The 16,028-nt window shown below is 35.9% G+C and overlaps 1 protein-coding gene across 1 annotated transcript; it reads left to right on the top strand.

Moving 5' to 3' along the window:
* The first annotated feature begins 751 nt into the window (after nt 1–751).
* Nucleotides 752–15,895, top strand: LOC141724904 (vacuolar-sorting protein BRO1). The gene is made up of 8 exons (XM_074527201.1): nt 752–1,545; nt 2,088–3,041; nt 3,436–3,525; nt 11,487–11,555; nt 12,531–12,671; nt 13,599–13,647; nt 14,223–14,326; nt 15,065–15,895. The coding sequence occupies exons 1-8, from the start codon at nt 862–864 to the stop codon at nt 15,671–15,673; spliced, it is 2,700 nt and encodes an 899-aa protein (XP_074383302.1). The 5' UTR covers nt 752–861; the 3' UTR covers nt 15,674–15,895.
* Nucleotides 15,896–16,028: the final 133 nt, after the last annotated feature.

The raw sequence follows: 16,028 nt of genomic DNA, 5'->3' as shown, positions 1-16,028 counted from the left end.
GAGGGTTTGGAGGTCGCATGGACTTTGCCTAACTTCCCGGTTTGTTATAGAAAAATTTGAAGCTGGACGGATAAGCCGAGTTGTGTGGTGTCATAAAGAGGATCAATTGTCACGCAGAGATGGAAAGCGTAAGGTGAGGGTCTGTGATAGTCAGAATTCACTGATCGATCAGGTTGCCTTATGAAGATCTCTTTAATCATATGGAGAATGTAGTGATTTGCAGATAGGTAGAGAACTAGAGATCACGAATTTTGGAGCACTTTAAGTTCTCCTAATTGCGTATTAGCTTGGCAAAAAATTTGACAGTACAACCATCTCACCTAGTAAACGGCCGGTGCCTGATAATGTATCAAGAGAGATGATGAAAGAAGTCCATCCATCGTAATTTATCAAGAACCTTGTCCAACTAAACGTAATTTGAAAAGGTAAAAATATATGCATAATGTATGACTATCCTAAAATATAAAACAATGGTTGCAAGAACATCCAGACCGTTATGAGGACAATGCTGCAACTACCATGCTGGTGCTTACCTCGTTTGTTTCTCCACTCCCTCATTATTGTCAACAGAGGAATTTCACAGAAACAACACTCCTTCTGTCATGTCTATGGTGTTTTAGAGAGTTTTTACAAATTTACAGTCGCCTACAATTGATGCCTCCACCACTTACCAGGGGCAATATTGTCATTAAACAAAAACCCACCCCTTCTTTCTTTCCAGCTAAGGAAATGAAAATAATAAAATATCGGTAGGATATTACAAGATAGAACAAGTCCAAAAATTAAAGATCAATTTGACTCTTTAATCAAAATCATCTCTCTTCTTCATCTCTCCGATCTTCATTTACTCTCCCTCTCTCGATGGCAACTCCGTCGTCGTCATCATCACCAGCAACACAAATCATGCTCGCAATCTACGAGAAGAAAACAACATCAATCGATCTCTACCGTCCACTCCGCAACTACATAGTCTACAATTACTCCGAACGCGAAGCTCAAAATCTCGAAGACGATCTCCAAACCCTAAAACAATACCGCACCGACATCGAACGCGCCTCTCCCTCCGACTCTCTCACATCTCGCCGAGATCTCCTCATTAATTACTTCCGTGCCCTCACCGCTATTGAATCACGCTTTCCTATATCACCGGAAAGTGATCACATCAACACACTCACTTTCGTATGGCACGACGCGTTTAAGAACAAATTGAAAGCGTCGCAGCAGAATATACATTTGGAGAAGGCCGCTGTGTTGTTTAATTTGGGAGCTGTGCATAGTCAGTTAGGGTTAGGGTTTGATAGGGGCCAAGTTGAGGGGAGGAAGAATGCTTCGCATTCGTTTATGAAGGCGGCTGGGGTTTTCGCGTTTTTGAGGGATAATGTGGCGATGAAGGCGTGTATGGGGAGTTCGAATACGGTTGATGTGTCAGTGGAGTGTGTGGGAATGTTGGAGAGGCTTATGCTCGCGCAAGCTCAGGAATGTGTGTTTGAGAATACAATTGCGAAAGGGAGTAGTGCTACTGTTTGTGCTAAGATTTCGAGACAGGTCAGTTGCTATATTCATTAAGTGATATTGTTGTTATTGACTTTGCTTCACTGTATTGCATATAACGATATTGTATATCTTTCTTAGTTTTGATTGTATTAATCAACTTATAGTTTAGAATGGCTTCCCTATATTTGAATGTGAATTTAGTACACAATGTGTAACTTTTGTAATGGGGAGAACTAGAATTTGGCGGTAAGTTGGTATGTAACTTTTTGTTGGTTTAATTAGAAGGGAAGTAACTACTTATAACTTGTTTTATTGGCCACATATTTCTTATTTTGTGATCATATTGTGTAATGCACTGACTTCATACATGATAGCTTCTTGCTTTGTTTTTCGATGGTACTATGCCCAACTATTGGCATAATTTATTATTTACCACCCGTTCGAGATATATGGTTTACATCTTGGATTAATGTCTAGTATAGGAAGACATCAAAATATTATATTGCATGATCATAACGAGTGGCTTGAACACTGTATACTTTAGTATGCTGCATCATAACAATGTATACTTATTCAAATTAATGTAATCATAGGTTGGTATCTTCTATGAAGAAGCATTGGCTGCATTAAAAGTTGCACCTCTTAATCAGCATTTTGAGAAAGCTTGGCATTCACATGTCCAGTTAAAGGCAGCTTTGTTTTATGCCGAGGCTTGCTATAGATATGGTTTAGAGCTTCACGACAAAGAAGAGATCGGTGAGGAAATTGCACGATTGAAAAGTGGGATCAATGCTTTGTCTGAGGCAAGAAAATCATCTCCAAAGGGGGCCGCTCAGCAGCTATTAGATGCCTATAATATTTTAGAAGGTAATTTAAATCGCAATCTTGAAAGGGCTGTGAAGGAGAATGACAGAGTTTACCTTATGAGGGTTCCACCAGCTAGTTCTTTACAACCACTACCTGCATTTCAAATGGTCAAGTCTATGCCAATGACTGAGGTATTTGATGCAAGCAAGGAAAAGATGTTTGCTAGTCTTGTTCCTGACAGCAGTGCAAAAGCTCTCTCTCGGTATACCGAAATGGTTGATGATGTCATCAGAACACAAGCTGAAATTTTACAGCAGGGGAGTGAGCTAACCCGTGTCAGACTTAAGGAAATGGACTTACCTGAGTCAATTCTGGCATTAGAAGGGCATTCTGCTTTGCCAACTACTCTCAAAGAAGATGTGGATGCAGTTCAAATTTGTGGGGGCCCGGCTGGTTTGGAAGCTGAGCTCCAGCAACTTAGAGATCTGAGAAGGGTAAACCAAGAATTGCTAGTTCAAACAGAAGAGCTTTTGCAGAAAGAAGCAACTGAAGATGCACAGTTTAGAAGCCAATTTGGCACCCGATGGACCAGACCGCAATCGAGCACATTAACCAAAAATTTGCAGGATAGGTTGAACAGGTTTGCAGCAAATCTAAAGCAAGCTGCAGAGAGTGATACCCGTATTGAGCGGTCAGTGAGAGAACATTCATCTCTCATGTCAATTCTTGATCGACATCCAGTATGTTCCTGTATTGTACCTTGCATAAAAGATTTCTATCAATCGTATGTGTAATTGTATAATAAATTAATAACACTTTATCACTAAGTTAAAGACCAAGGACGACTATGTTGAGGAAGATTTTATGAAATGTATAATCAGGACATCAATCAAGTAATTCCTGACTGAATTGCATTTCTTATGTTTGACCTGTACTACTCATATAATGCCGAGCAATCTGAACCAGTTACTCAGAATCGTATTAAGATCTTAAGCTATCATATTGATAATATGCCATGACCTATATATGAAACTACCAACGAAATCCGTTGTTTTAGTATAGTTTGATTCAATTAAATTGTTTCCCTGTTTACGCTTGTAATTTCTAAACAATTTGATTTTGCTATTGTTTCAGATAGAATCTGTTCTTCCGACCTTAGGGAGGCCGATCATGTCTTTAGATGCTAATGAAGATGCAATACTGGGGGCTTTAAAACAGAGCTTGGTAATTTACTGTACTTTTAATGTAAATGTTAAGTTCTAGAATACTTAAAGTATATCTATGCACTTCAATCCTTCATCTTAGCCACAGAAGAGAGTATAATCTCATATTGTCGAAGCAATAATTTTATTTTGTTGAGAAATAAATGAATTTATTCTATAATATAGTTTTGCAGGTAAATATATGAGTTCTACGCTGCTAAATTCCGTGTAATATAATTACAGAATGTAAGCCTTATTCATGAAGTTGTAGGTGAGAGTGAAAATTTAATGTAGTATTTGTTTTTATTTTACAAAGCCTAGTCATTGGTAGGAAAATCAATGGAAATAGCTTTTAGCATTTGTGGTAGTTTTATATTTGACATGTTGATATCATATTTATTAAATTTTTGATTGGATTAGAATGAGTATAAAGCGCAGTGGCCTATATTTATTGTCTTTTGTCTTAATGTGCACTGTTATAAGGGATCATTGAAATACGTAGTTCATATCATTTGTTTCAATTACAAGTTGTTCATGCATATGGTTGGAATTGTCAATTTTTCTTTGTGTGTTCAAAAGAAGTAATTAATTTTGGACGTATTTATAAGATATTTTTTTGGACGTATATATTATACGATCCCCTATGTATAGATATGGATATGAACAAAATTGTTTCCACCAAATATTGATGGAATATTATTGTATTGCTACCAAGTCTATTGTAATATCCGTATTTTTATTTTAATTATTATCTATTTAATATTTGTATTAGTTAGAAATAGATTAGAATTAGTAATAATAGTAATTTTTAATACAATTTGATTTGGAATAGAATTAGTAATTATATTATTAATTAGATTAGGGATAGGATTCTATTAATTGTGGGCGTGTGGGCCTATAAATATATATATATACAAGTTATGTCCTATTCTATGTCTTTTTAATTGGAGCCGCTCTTAGAGGCTAGGGTTTGAGAAGACAAGAAGATCTTAGAAGTTTATTCTTGTGTTATTCGATTGATCAAGGTACGAGAATCGATCTTTTCTTCTTCATAATCATATCATGTTCATCTTCTTATTTGTTTGTGCTGAAATTCGTATGTGATAAAATCAGCATCTCGTATCTGTTGTAAAATCCATAACTTATTCGTTTGTACACGGAATTCATTGATTCTTGATTTTCTGGAAAGCTTGTTTCGATACCTACAACTTCCATGTTTACATATTTTGTGGAATCAGCCTCTAACTATGTGCAAATATCCATTCTTTGTGACCCTTCAGATTTATGACGTGAACAGTTTTTCATACCTTCTAAAATTCGTTATAAATCGATCTTATGTCGGAAAATTACTCATGATATCAATCTGGAAAGCTTATGAAATTCTCTTTCATTATATGGTATACCCATTATATATTTAAATCTTTTAAATTGCCTAAATTGCCTTACAAATATTCTGGTCTGTTTATACTTATCAGCATAGTTGTTTCATGTTCAAAAATTCATATCTTCTTCATTATTCGTCATAAAATTATGATCTTTATAAATTATGAAACCTCTGAGAATTCTCTTTCATTGTCTAGTTATAGTCGAAGTGAGATCAGATTGTCTTTATTGTCTAAATTTGCCTTCTTTGTAATCTATTCCTGAATAATTTCTGCTGTGATACCTGAACTTCAAAAATTCATAACTAATTCGTTATCAGTGCGTTTTTGATGAATCTTATCATTTTGGAATCCTTGTTAAATCTACTTTATTTCTCCAGTTGACCATTATTTCAAATCCTTAACTTATCTGCTGTTAAAATTCGAATTAGTATAAGTTGTTCACTTTCAATCGTATTTCAACAATCCGATTTAATGGTCCATCAGATGATGTACGGATTTCGTCCCCTTTCTTTCAGTGCTACTCCTTTTATTATTAAATATATCTGATTCTTTCCCTTCATATTTTTATTCATTCCGTTCTTATTCGTTTGATCTCTGAAAATTATTTTAAATCTGTTCTGGAAGTTTTAAATATTTAATCTTGCGAGCTTTAAAATTATGTTTGTTAAATATCTGTTTAGAATATTTGAAATATCTGCTGCAAGTGATTCTTAAAATTGTGAAAATTATTTTATTTGAACCCTTAGAGTGAAATAGGGTATACCGAGTTAACCAGCTGTAGGGGTACTACAGCCATGTCATTGCGGCACCATTGGCATGACACTTCCATGGCAGTGTGATTGGTCATGGCGTATCCTTTTGATAGCTCAGGAGGAGAGCTTTGGCCATTGTGATATTTGTTTCAGGATACGTGGGTGCACCCAGAGTTTGATTTGTGATTTGATTCGACAGTGACGTTGTATATGCCGTACTCGTTAACTGGTTTGTTGCACACATTAGGTACCCTATGATGTGTGTATTTGTTATTTGTTTTGCTCTCGGTATGAAATATCTTAGCCCTCGTTGTTTCAGCCTGTTTTATTTAAACTTGCTGTTTTATATTAAACTGTCAAATGTTCATCTTGTTTTATGTTTTATAAATTTATTCCAATCCGTACTGGGCATTTGGCTCATGCCGTATTCTTCTTCTGGCAGGTACTTAGGGGGACTTTTGGGGCTGTGTGATGGAGAGCTACCCTTTATTTCGTTTTTAGGATTTCAGACTTCTATCATTATTTAGACTTAATTTCTTATTAGAGATTTCAGCATTTATATTTTTGGTTTAGATATTTTGAAGATTTAATATTATTTTTTTTTGAGATTTTAGACTGTTTAATTATTGTTAGAAATATATTAGTGCTCTGTTTGCAGGTTTTGGATTTTAAGTAATATTTCCCTTCTATTTTAAGAAGGGGGTGTTACAGAGATGGCATCAGAGCTTAGGTTCTTTCTTGTAGAAAACCTACTTAGGTTGACCTGTGAGTTTGGGTAGATGATAGGATGGGTGTTCCATTTAATTTCGTTTCATTATGCTCTTTATCGTTTCATTTTGCTTTGCAAGAATTGAAGGAGCAGTTGCAGGAGTTGTTGAATAGGGGATTTATCAGACCAAGTGTGTCTCCATGGGGCGCTCCTGTGTTGTTTGTGAAGAAGAAGGATGGTTCTATGAGATTGTGCATTGACTATAGGGAGTTGAATAAGGTGACTGTTAGAAACAGGTATCCTTTGCCACGCATTGATGACTTGTTTGATCAGTTATAAGGGGCGAAGTACTTTTCGAAGATAGATTTGAGATCTGGTTACCATCAGTTACGAGTTAGGGAGGAAGACGTTTCGAAGACTGCATTTCGCACTCGTTATGGTCATTATGAGTTTCTCGTGATGTCCTTTGGGTTGACGAATGCACCAGCGGTATTTATGGATTTGATGAATCGGGTCTTTCATGATTATCTGGATAAATTCGTGGTGGTCTTCATCGATGATATCTTGATATACTCTAGGAGCAGAGAGGAGCATGAGGAGCATTTACGTACTGTACTTGAAATTTTGAGGAAGAGGAAGTTGTTTGCGAAATTTTCCAAGTGTGAATTCTGGTTGGAGGAAGTGGCATTCTTGGGGCATGTTGTATCTGGTAGGGGTATTGAGTTGGATCCTGCGAAAGTCGAGGCTATTACTAATTGGCCCAGACCTAGCAATGTGACGGAGGTGAGGAGTTTCTTGGGTTTGGCAGGCTACTATAGGCGTTTTGTGGAAGGTTTCTCTTCCATAGCTTTACCATTGACTCAGCTAATGAGGAAGGGAATTAAGTTCGAGTGGAATGATGATCGTGAGAAGAGCTTTCAAGAGTTAAAGAAGAGGTTGGTGTCAGCTCCAATACTTGTGTTGCCATCAGGGAGTGGAGGTTTTCAGGTGTATAGTGATGCTTCTAAGAGAGGATTGGGGTGTGTTCTTATGCAACATGGGAAAGTGATTTCTTACGCTTCTAGGCAGCTTAAACCATATGAGGTGAATTATCCTACCCATGACTTGGAGTTAGCAGCAGTGGTCTTTGCTTTGAAGATCTGGAGACACTATCTTTATGGAGAGACTTGTGACATCTTTACTGATCACAAGAGTCTCAAATACATCTTTACTCAGAAGGAGCTTAACATGAGGCAGCGGAGGTGGCTTGAACTTCTTAAGGATTATGATGCAAATATTCAGTACCATCCGGGGAAGGCGAATGTAGTGGCAGACGCTCTTAGTAGGAAGAACTTGGGGAGTGTTGCATCTCTCATTACTCAGCCGCACCTTATTTCAGATTTGGAGCGCTTGGGTGTTGAGTTGTATGTTAGAGGATCAAGTGGTAGTATTGCAAATTTGAAAGTGGAACCGAATCTTGTTTCAAGGGTTAAGGAAGCTCAGAAGAGTGATACAGGTTTGGAAGCTATTAGATCCGAGGTGGCAGGTGGAAAACAAACACAATTTCATTTCGATGATGAGGGTGTGATGTGGTTGGGTAGTAAATTGTGCGTGCCCGCAGACCCGACGATTCGTGAGGAAATTTTGAAGGAGGCTCATAGTTCTTCATTTTTTATTCATCCAGGTTCCACCAAGATGTATAGGGATTTGAAGAAGCACTTTTGGTGGAGTGGAATGAAGGGAGATATAGCAGAATTTGTGGGAAAATGTCTTACATGTCAACAAGTGAAGATAGACCATCAGAGGCCTAGTGGATTGTTGCAACAGCTAGATATACCAGTTTGGAAGTGGGAAAACATTACTATGGATTTTGTAACTCATTTGCCGAGGACTTTCAAGAAGAATGATGTTATATGGGTGGTGGTTGATAGACTCACTAAGTCCGCTCACTTCTTGCCTATTAAAGAGACTACTCCTGTTCATGAGTTGGCAGAGATTTTGCAGCGAGATATTGTTAGACTTCATGGTGTGCCGGTGTCGATAGTTTCTGACAGGGATACGAGATTTACATCGCGTTTTTGGAAGGGATTCCAGCAAGCTTGGGGTACGAGGCTTAATTTCAGTACAGCTTATCATCCGCAGACCGATGGACAGTCAGAGAGGACGATTCAGACATTGGAGGATATGTTGAGGGCTTGCGCGTTAGAGTGGACAGGTGATTGGGATAAATATTTGTATCTTGTTGAGTTTGCGTACAATAATAGTTGGCCCGCGAGTATTGGTATGCCACCATTTGAGGCTTTGTATGGTAGGAGGTGTAGGGCACCATCTTGTTGGGATGAGGTTGGTGAGAGAGTCATCGAAGGGCCGGAGTTAGTTAGAATTACTAATGAGAAGGTAGAGAAAGTTAAAGAAAGTCTGAAGGAAGCTCGATCTCGTCAAAAGAGTTACGCGGACCAACATAGGAAGTTTGGGGGATTTGAGCCAGGTGATCATGTGTTCTTAAAGGTGTCGCCTTGTAAGGGTGTGAAGCGTTTTGGTATGAAGGGAAAGCTTAGTCCGAGATATGTTGGCCCTTTTGACGTTATGGCGAAAATAGGGGAAGTATCTTATAGAGTTGCGTTGCCACCACAACTATCTCATGTGCATAATGTGTTTCATGTGTCGGTTTTGAGGGGCTACAAATATCATCCATTACATGTAGTTCAGTATCCATTACATAAGATTAAAGAGGATCTTTCTTGTGAGGAGGAAGCTGAGGCTATCTTAGCTCGAGAGGAGCGAGTTTTGAGGAAGAACACCATTCCGTTTGTGAAAGTTTTGTGGAAAAATCATTCGGAAAGAGAGGCTACTTGGGAATTAGAAGAATCTATTCGTGAGAAATATCCGCATTTGTTCGATTCAGGTACGAGTTTTAGTTTCGTTCGATTCCGGGGACGGAATCCTTTTTAAGGGGGTATATATGTAATATCCGTATTTTTATTTTAATTATTATCTATTTAATATTTGTATTAGTTAGAAATAGATTAGAATTAGTAATAATAGTAATTTTTAATACAATTTGATTTGGAATAGAATTAGTAATTATATTATTAATTAGATTAGGGATAGGATTCTATTAATTGTGGGCGTGTGGGCCTATAAATATATATATATACAAGTTATGTCCTATTCTATGTCTTTTTAATTGGAGCCGCTCTTAGAGGCTAGGGTTTGAGAAGACAAGAAGATCTTAGAAGTTTATTCTTGTGTTATTCGATTGATCAAGGTACGAGAATCGATCTTTTCTTCTTCATAATCATATCATGTTCATCTTCTTATTTGTTTGTGCTGAAATTCGTATGTGATAAAATCAGCATCTCGTATCTGTTGTAAAATCCATAACTTATTCGTTTGTACACGGAATTCATTGATTCTTGATTTTCTGGAAAGCTTGTTTCGATACCTACAACTTCCATGTTTACATATTTTGTGGAATCAGCCTCTAACTATGTGCAAATATCCATTCTTTGTGACCCTTCAGATTTATGACGTGAACAGTTTTTCATACCTTCTAAAATTCGTTATAAATCGATCTTATGTCGGAAAATTACTCATGATATCAATCTGGAAAGCTTATGAAATTCTCTTTCATTATATGGTATACCCATTATATATTTAAATCTTTTAAATTGCCTAAATTGCCTTACAAATATTCTGGTCTGTTTATACTTATCAGCATAGTTGTTTCATGTTCAAAAATTCATATCTTCTTCATTATTCGTCATAAAATTATGATCTTTATAAATTATGAAACCTCTGAGAATTCTCTTTCATTGTCTAGTTATAGTCGAAGTGAGATCAGATTGTCTTTATTGTCTAAATTTGCCTTCTTTGTAATCTATTCCTGAATAATTTCTGCTGTGATACCTGAACTTCAAAAATTCATAACTAATTCGTTATCAGTGCGTTTTTGATGAATCTTATCATTTTGGAATCCTTGTTAAATCTACTTTATTTCTCCAGTTGACCATTATTTCAAATCCTTAACTTATCTGCTGTTAAAATTCGAATTAGTATAAGTTGTTCACTTTCAATCGTATTTCAACAATCCGATTTAATGGTCCATCAGATGATGTACGGATTTCGTCCCCTTTCTTTCAGTGCTACTCCTTTTATTATTAAATATATCTGATTCTTTCCCTTCATATTTTTATTCATTCCGTTCTTATTCGTTTGATCTCTGAAAATTATTTTAAATCTGTTCTGGAAGTTTTAAATATTTAATCTTGCGAGCTTTAAAATTATGTTTGTTAAATATCTGTTTAGAATATTTGAAATATCTGCTGCAAGTGATTCTTAAAATTGTGAAAATTATTTTATTTGAACCCTTAGAGTGAAATAGGGTATACCGAGTTAACCAGCTGTAGGGGTACTACAGCCATGTCATTGCGGCACCATTGGCATGACACTTCCATGGCAGTGTGATTGGTCATGGCGTATCCTTTTGATAGCTCAGGAGGAGAGCTTTGGCCATTGTGATATTTGTTTCAGGATACGTGGGTGCACCCAGAGTTTGATTTGTGATTTGATTCGACAGTGACGTTGTATATGCCGTACTCGTTAACTGGTTTGTTGCACACATTAGGTACCCTATGATGTGTGTATTTGTTATTTGTTTTGCTCTCGGTATGAAATATCTTAGCCCTCGTTGTTTCAGCCTGTTTTATTTAAACTTGCTGTTTTATATTAAACTGTCAAATGTTCATCTTGTTTTATGTTTTATAAATTTATTCCAATCCGTACTGGGCATTTGGCTCATGCCGTATTCTTCTTCTGGCAGGTACTTAGGGGGACTTTTGGGGCTGTGTGATGGAGAGCTACCCTTTATTTCGTTTTTAGGATTTCAGACTTCTATCATTATTTAGACTTAATTTCTTATTAGAGATTTCAGCATTTATATTTTTGGTTTAGATATTTTGAAGATTTAATATTATTTTTTTTTGAGATTTTAGACTGTTTAATTATTGTTAGAAATATATTAGTGCTCTGTTTGCAGGTTTTGGATTTTAAGTAATATTTCCCTTCTATTTTAAGAAGGGGGTGTTACATCTATGACGGAGAAGTGCGCATCTGTAACCTAAGCTTGTTAATATTCTGTGATTTGATTTACTTTCAGAGGCAATTGGAGACTCTGGGCGCTCAAAGGGCAGGCCTTGAAGACATGCTCAAAGAAATGAAGCGAAAGGTGTGTACTAGAAAATCCATGTAGCTTCTTATTGTTTCGGCATAAGTTAGGGTGTCATGTATCTTCCAAATTGCAAGTTTAAGCTTCTTGGAGTCTGTATTGTGTCCGTGTCATGTATTGTACTTATTGTCGCTAAAGTTTATACATGTGAACCAAGTGTTGTATACCTATTTAATTTGAAGGAAAATTGATGAGTGATATATTGCATTAACTCTGTATTGATGAGTGATATATTGCATTAACTCTGACCGAGCAGGTTTTTTTGATTAATAAGGCATGAGGTGTCTTTAGCTTGTGTATAAAATTATAGAAGTAATGTAGTCACTCTGAGATGATAGTGTCATGAATATTCGTTGCATGATTTTTATATTCTACTATATTCTACTAGATGATAACATATATTTGGGAGCAAAGATCATAATAGGTCCAGATTTGATACTCAAAATAAGAATAGGCAGAGCATTCTGATCAAAGCTGTTTAGAATAATGTTATCTGTAATTACATTTAATAATGCTCATGTTTTAACTATATTAAATTAAAAATGTTTAGAAAAAGGTGTTTTCTTTGAATTGATCATCTTAATGTAGGTGGATATAATTATCATCTGTATTTGTATTTATCACATCTATTAAATAATAGCAAGGAAGATTTGCATTTCAGTCGCTCTTACTGATTCAGAACCATAATACTGTACACTAAGTATAATTGAATAACTTCAAGTGTGGTATAATTCAGAAATTGTATCATAACTGCAATATCAATGTACAGATACTTGTCTAAAAGGAACTCTTTAAAATTCTGAGCTGTTGTGGGCACAATTACCTTTTCTGATGCTCACTACAAACTGTGCGTCTCTTATGGTGTCAGAGTTGTACACAACATCTGTCACATTTATAATTCATGCGTTGATTATTTTTTTAGGAATATCTGGTGCATATTGTACACGGTGTAAACATATTTGGTTGTTCCTGCAGGATGATATACTGCCAAAGTTGATGACATCCACTGGATCCTATGATGATCTTTTCAGAAAGGAGATATCAAAATATGATCAAATATGTCAGGAGATTACAAAGAATGTCGAGGCACAGGAAAATTTGTTGGTGCAAATTCAGGTTTGCCCTTTCTCTTTCATGATTTGTTTCTCTTCTATAGTGTGCGGCTTTGCACATCAAAATGCATGTTTTCGTGGATGTAGGGTCCATTAGCTTTCCGGTTGTCCTGTCATTGTTTTTTTTTTATATTTATGAATCTTGAGATGAATAGTTTTATGATTTTAGAACACTGTCAATATGTATTATCTTTTTGGTGTCACTTTGAACCATGGTATTTTCTGCATTCAAATTCTTGAAGTAATTCATCGGAAAACGGAAGAAGGGAGAGTAGATTGTCTCAATGGCTTCAGTTGATATTGATATCAAGTTTTAGTTTGTTAAATATAGCGATGCGTTAGGTTTTCTAATAAGAAAATGTAATTTTTTTAATAGTTTTATCATATTTTAGTATAAAACTGCATTATACTCAAAACTATAAAAAATGGGATTTATAGGAATCAGCGAATGCAAATGCTTAGAGCAACTCCAGTAGCTTAGCTATATAGAGTCTTAAACTGAAATATAAGGAATGTGGGGAAAAAACCACTCCAACAATTTCCTAGTGATTCCTTAAATCACTAAGATCTTCTTCACATTCCTTATCTTTAGTTAACTTTTCTCCTCTTCCAACTTATTTATTATATAGGTGTTAGAAACAAACGTTTTCTTTCTCATCACTTTTTGTAATAATGGTACTTTTAATAATAAAATATTACATAAGGAATGTTGTTGGAGATGAGAATAGCTATTGATGTCTTAAGTTACTAGGATCCAATATTTTATATTACATTTGGGGAATGAACTAAGATGCTGTTGGAGTTGCTCTTAGTTAAAAGTATATTGCAACAATTATCTGCTGGAAGTACATCTCTCTTCTGTTCTAACATGACAATTTCATGCCATTGAACAAAATATTTCATTTCCTCTTGATTTAATTTTTCATTGCAGGCTCAAAGCAATGAGTTTGCTGCAGTCTTCAACCTAGAAGATTATAAAGGTAGGCCGGCTTTTAGCTTAGATGCTCTGATATTATGGTTCTTCTGTTTAAAATTGCTTAGGTTTTAGGCCGTCCGGGTAAGTCTGTTTCTCTAACTAAAATTTCTGACTAAATTTCGATTCTGATTGGAATTGACCACTGCCAAGATTCTAAATGCTTCTTTGGACACAAGGGTTAGGGGTAAGCATTGGGGCAAATTTGTGTGTTGGTTTAGTCCTATTGTAACGTGTGCTAATCTTTGCCATGATCTATATTGTAATACACTTTGTAATGTTTGGAGTTCATGGATTTAGTATTACCCTGTTGATTTAAATTGGAACACCTATAATACACTTCACAAATAAATTACATTTACAAAAATTACATGTTCTATTTGAAATGTGAAAGAGTTGAATACTTACCATCCTGTTTGTTATTATCAGTTTTCAGTTCTTACTGTAATATTTATTTTAATAAATTTCTGTTTTTTTTCTGGGACATGCAATCCGAGTTTCCTACTCAATACAGCCTTCAACTGATATAAGTGCTCCACATTTTTTTAATAATGTCTCATTTTATTATTCATAATTTTGCAGCATCTCGTGAGAAGTGCTTTAAGCAGATCGAAGCTGCCATTGCAAAATATCAAGAAATTAAAGAGAATATTAATGAAGGACTGAAGTTTTATGTTACTCTTCAGGTATGACTAGTAGGTTAATTTCTTAGTTACCCTAATGAATTACTAGTACATGGTAGAAAATAAGACCCTTTAAACTGTGTACTTATTTAGCAAGGATAATATCAAATTATGTTCTTTAGCTCATGCCTCAATAAAGGTTGAAATGAAACTATAGCAAATGAAAAATTAGTGGGAGCACAGCAGAATAATTTGGTATGGGAGGAAGCATGCATTTGAAATTTTCTTATAATTATCTTTAGTGTTTCCTTATCTCCAATAGTATTTGCTATGTCCGATGATCAGTTTGTTTTGTAATGGTTACGTTTTGTTAAAACCTTAATCTCTGTTTAGTTGGAAGGTATGGAATGAAGGAAAAAATTGAAAAATTTGTGAACAAAATTTAGGTCAAAGAAAGTATGCAAGTGAGAAGAGTGAAGAAATGAGTGTAAATTTTCTTATAATAAGATTTGCGAGAGCAGAAGTAGATATAAGGCTTTCATCCCCACATTTGTAGGATTCAGCTCTATTATAAATCGGTATGAATTGAAGGGAGGTAGGAATAGTGAATTCAATTGTGAATACGTAAATATAAAATTTATTAACTTAAATCTGTACTCACATAATATTGTTACTTGCAACCAAACAGGGCATAAATATCTTGGTGTATGTTGGTGGTGCATGAGATAATGAGATGCTAAGTAGTGTGTTTGTCTGCTTTATTTTACCTCGTTAATTTGAAACTTCGTTGCTTTATTACAGGATGCCATCACAAATATGAAGCAACAATGCAGTGATTTTGTTATGACCCGAAGCATACAATGCCGTGAAATGATTGAAGAAGTTCAAAGACAAATGGCAGGTCTCAGTTTTCAGGATGGTAAAAATACAGGCAATTACAATTACCCTTCGGTTGGACAGTCGAATCAACCTCAAAGAGCTCCAGCACAGCAGCCTAATGCCGGTAGTATTCCCCAACAGCCTCATCCTCAATCACAGCCTTACTATTCACCGCCTCAGCAGCCTAACACTGGTAATATTCCGCAACAGCCTCATCCTCAATCACAGACATACTATTCACCCCCTCAGCAGCAACCTAATGCACCTGGCTACAATCAGCCGCCACCCCCTTATGGCTCCCAACAGCAGCAACCTCCTTACCATTTGCCAACAGCACGCCCTACTTACACGTCTCCACAAAACCAGCAACAGCCAGGGGCAGCTCATGAATATGGACAACCTGCTTACCCCGGGTGGCAGGGTCCATACTATAATGCTCCTGGTCAGCAACCGGGATCTATGCCCAGGCCTCCTTATACTGTTCCATCTCCATACCCTCCTCCAAACCAGGGTGGCTACTATAGACAATAGCCGCACCAAGTTCATGCTCATAAAATGTTACAAATTTGTATCATGATCAATTATTGATTTCCGTAAATTTTAAAGTTGAATATTATTGAATTCAGGCAAATCTCTACAGTATAGTATAGGTAGCTGCCCTGTGATTAGGTGCGTCAGTGTGATAAGTTTCAACTATCGAATTTTTACCCCTTTTTGAATCATAATATATACTAAATATATTTTATTAGAAAAGTCTAACTGAAATGTTAGACTGCATGCTGAGTTATAGCATTCTTAGGAAAGGTAAGTTATTTGCTGTTGCTATTTATTGAATTGTTAGAATGCATTTGTATTGCTCAAGTGTCGAATTAGGAAAACCCAATAG

This window comes from Apium graveolens, chromosome 5, assembly GCF_009905375.1.
Source record: "Apium graveolens cultivar Ventura chromosome 5, ASM990537v1, whole genome shotgun sequence".
In the NCBI taxonomy this organism is placed as follows: Eukaryota; Viridiplantae; Streptophyta; class Magnoliopsida; order Apiales; family Apiaceae; genus Apium; species Apium graveolens.
This window is presented reverse-complemented; position numbering and strand designations above follow the sequence as displayed.

Coding starts and splice junctions, on each gene's coding strand:
- LOC141724904 (XM_074527201.1), top strand. CDS start 862: ATGGCAACTCCGTCGTCGTCATCATCACCAGCAACACAAATCATGCTC. Junction 1,546..2,087: donor GTGCTAAGATTTCGAGACAG/GTCAGTTGCTAT, acceptor ATGTAATCATAG/GTTGGTATCTTCTATGAAGA. Junction 13,648..14,222: donor CAACCTAGAAGATTATAAAG/GTAGGCCGGCTT, acceptor ATAATTTTGCAG/CATCTCGTGAGAAGTGCTTT.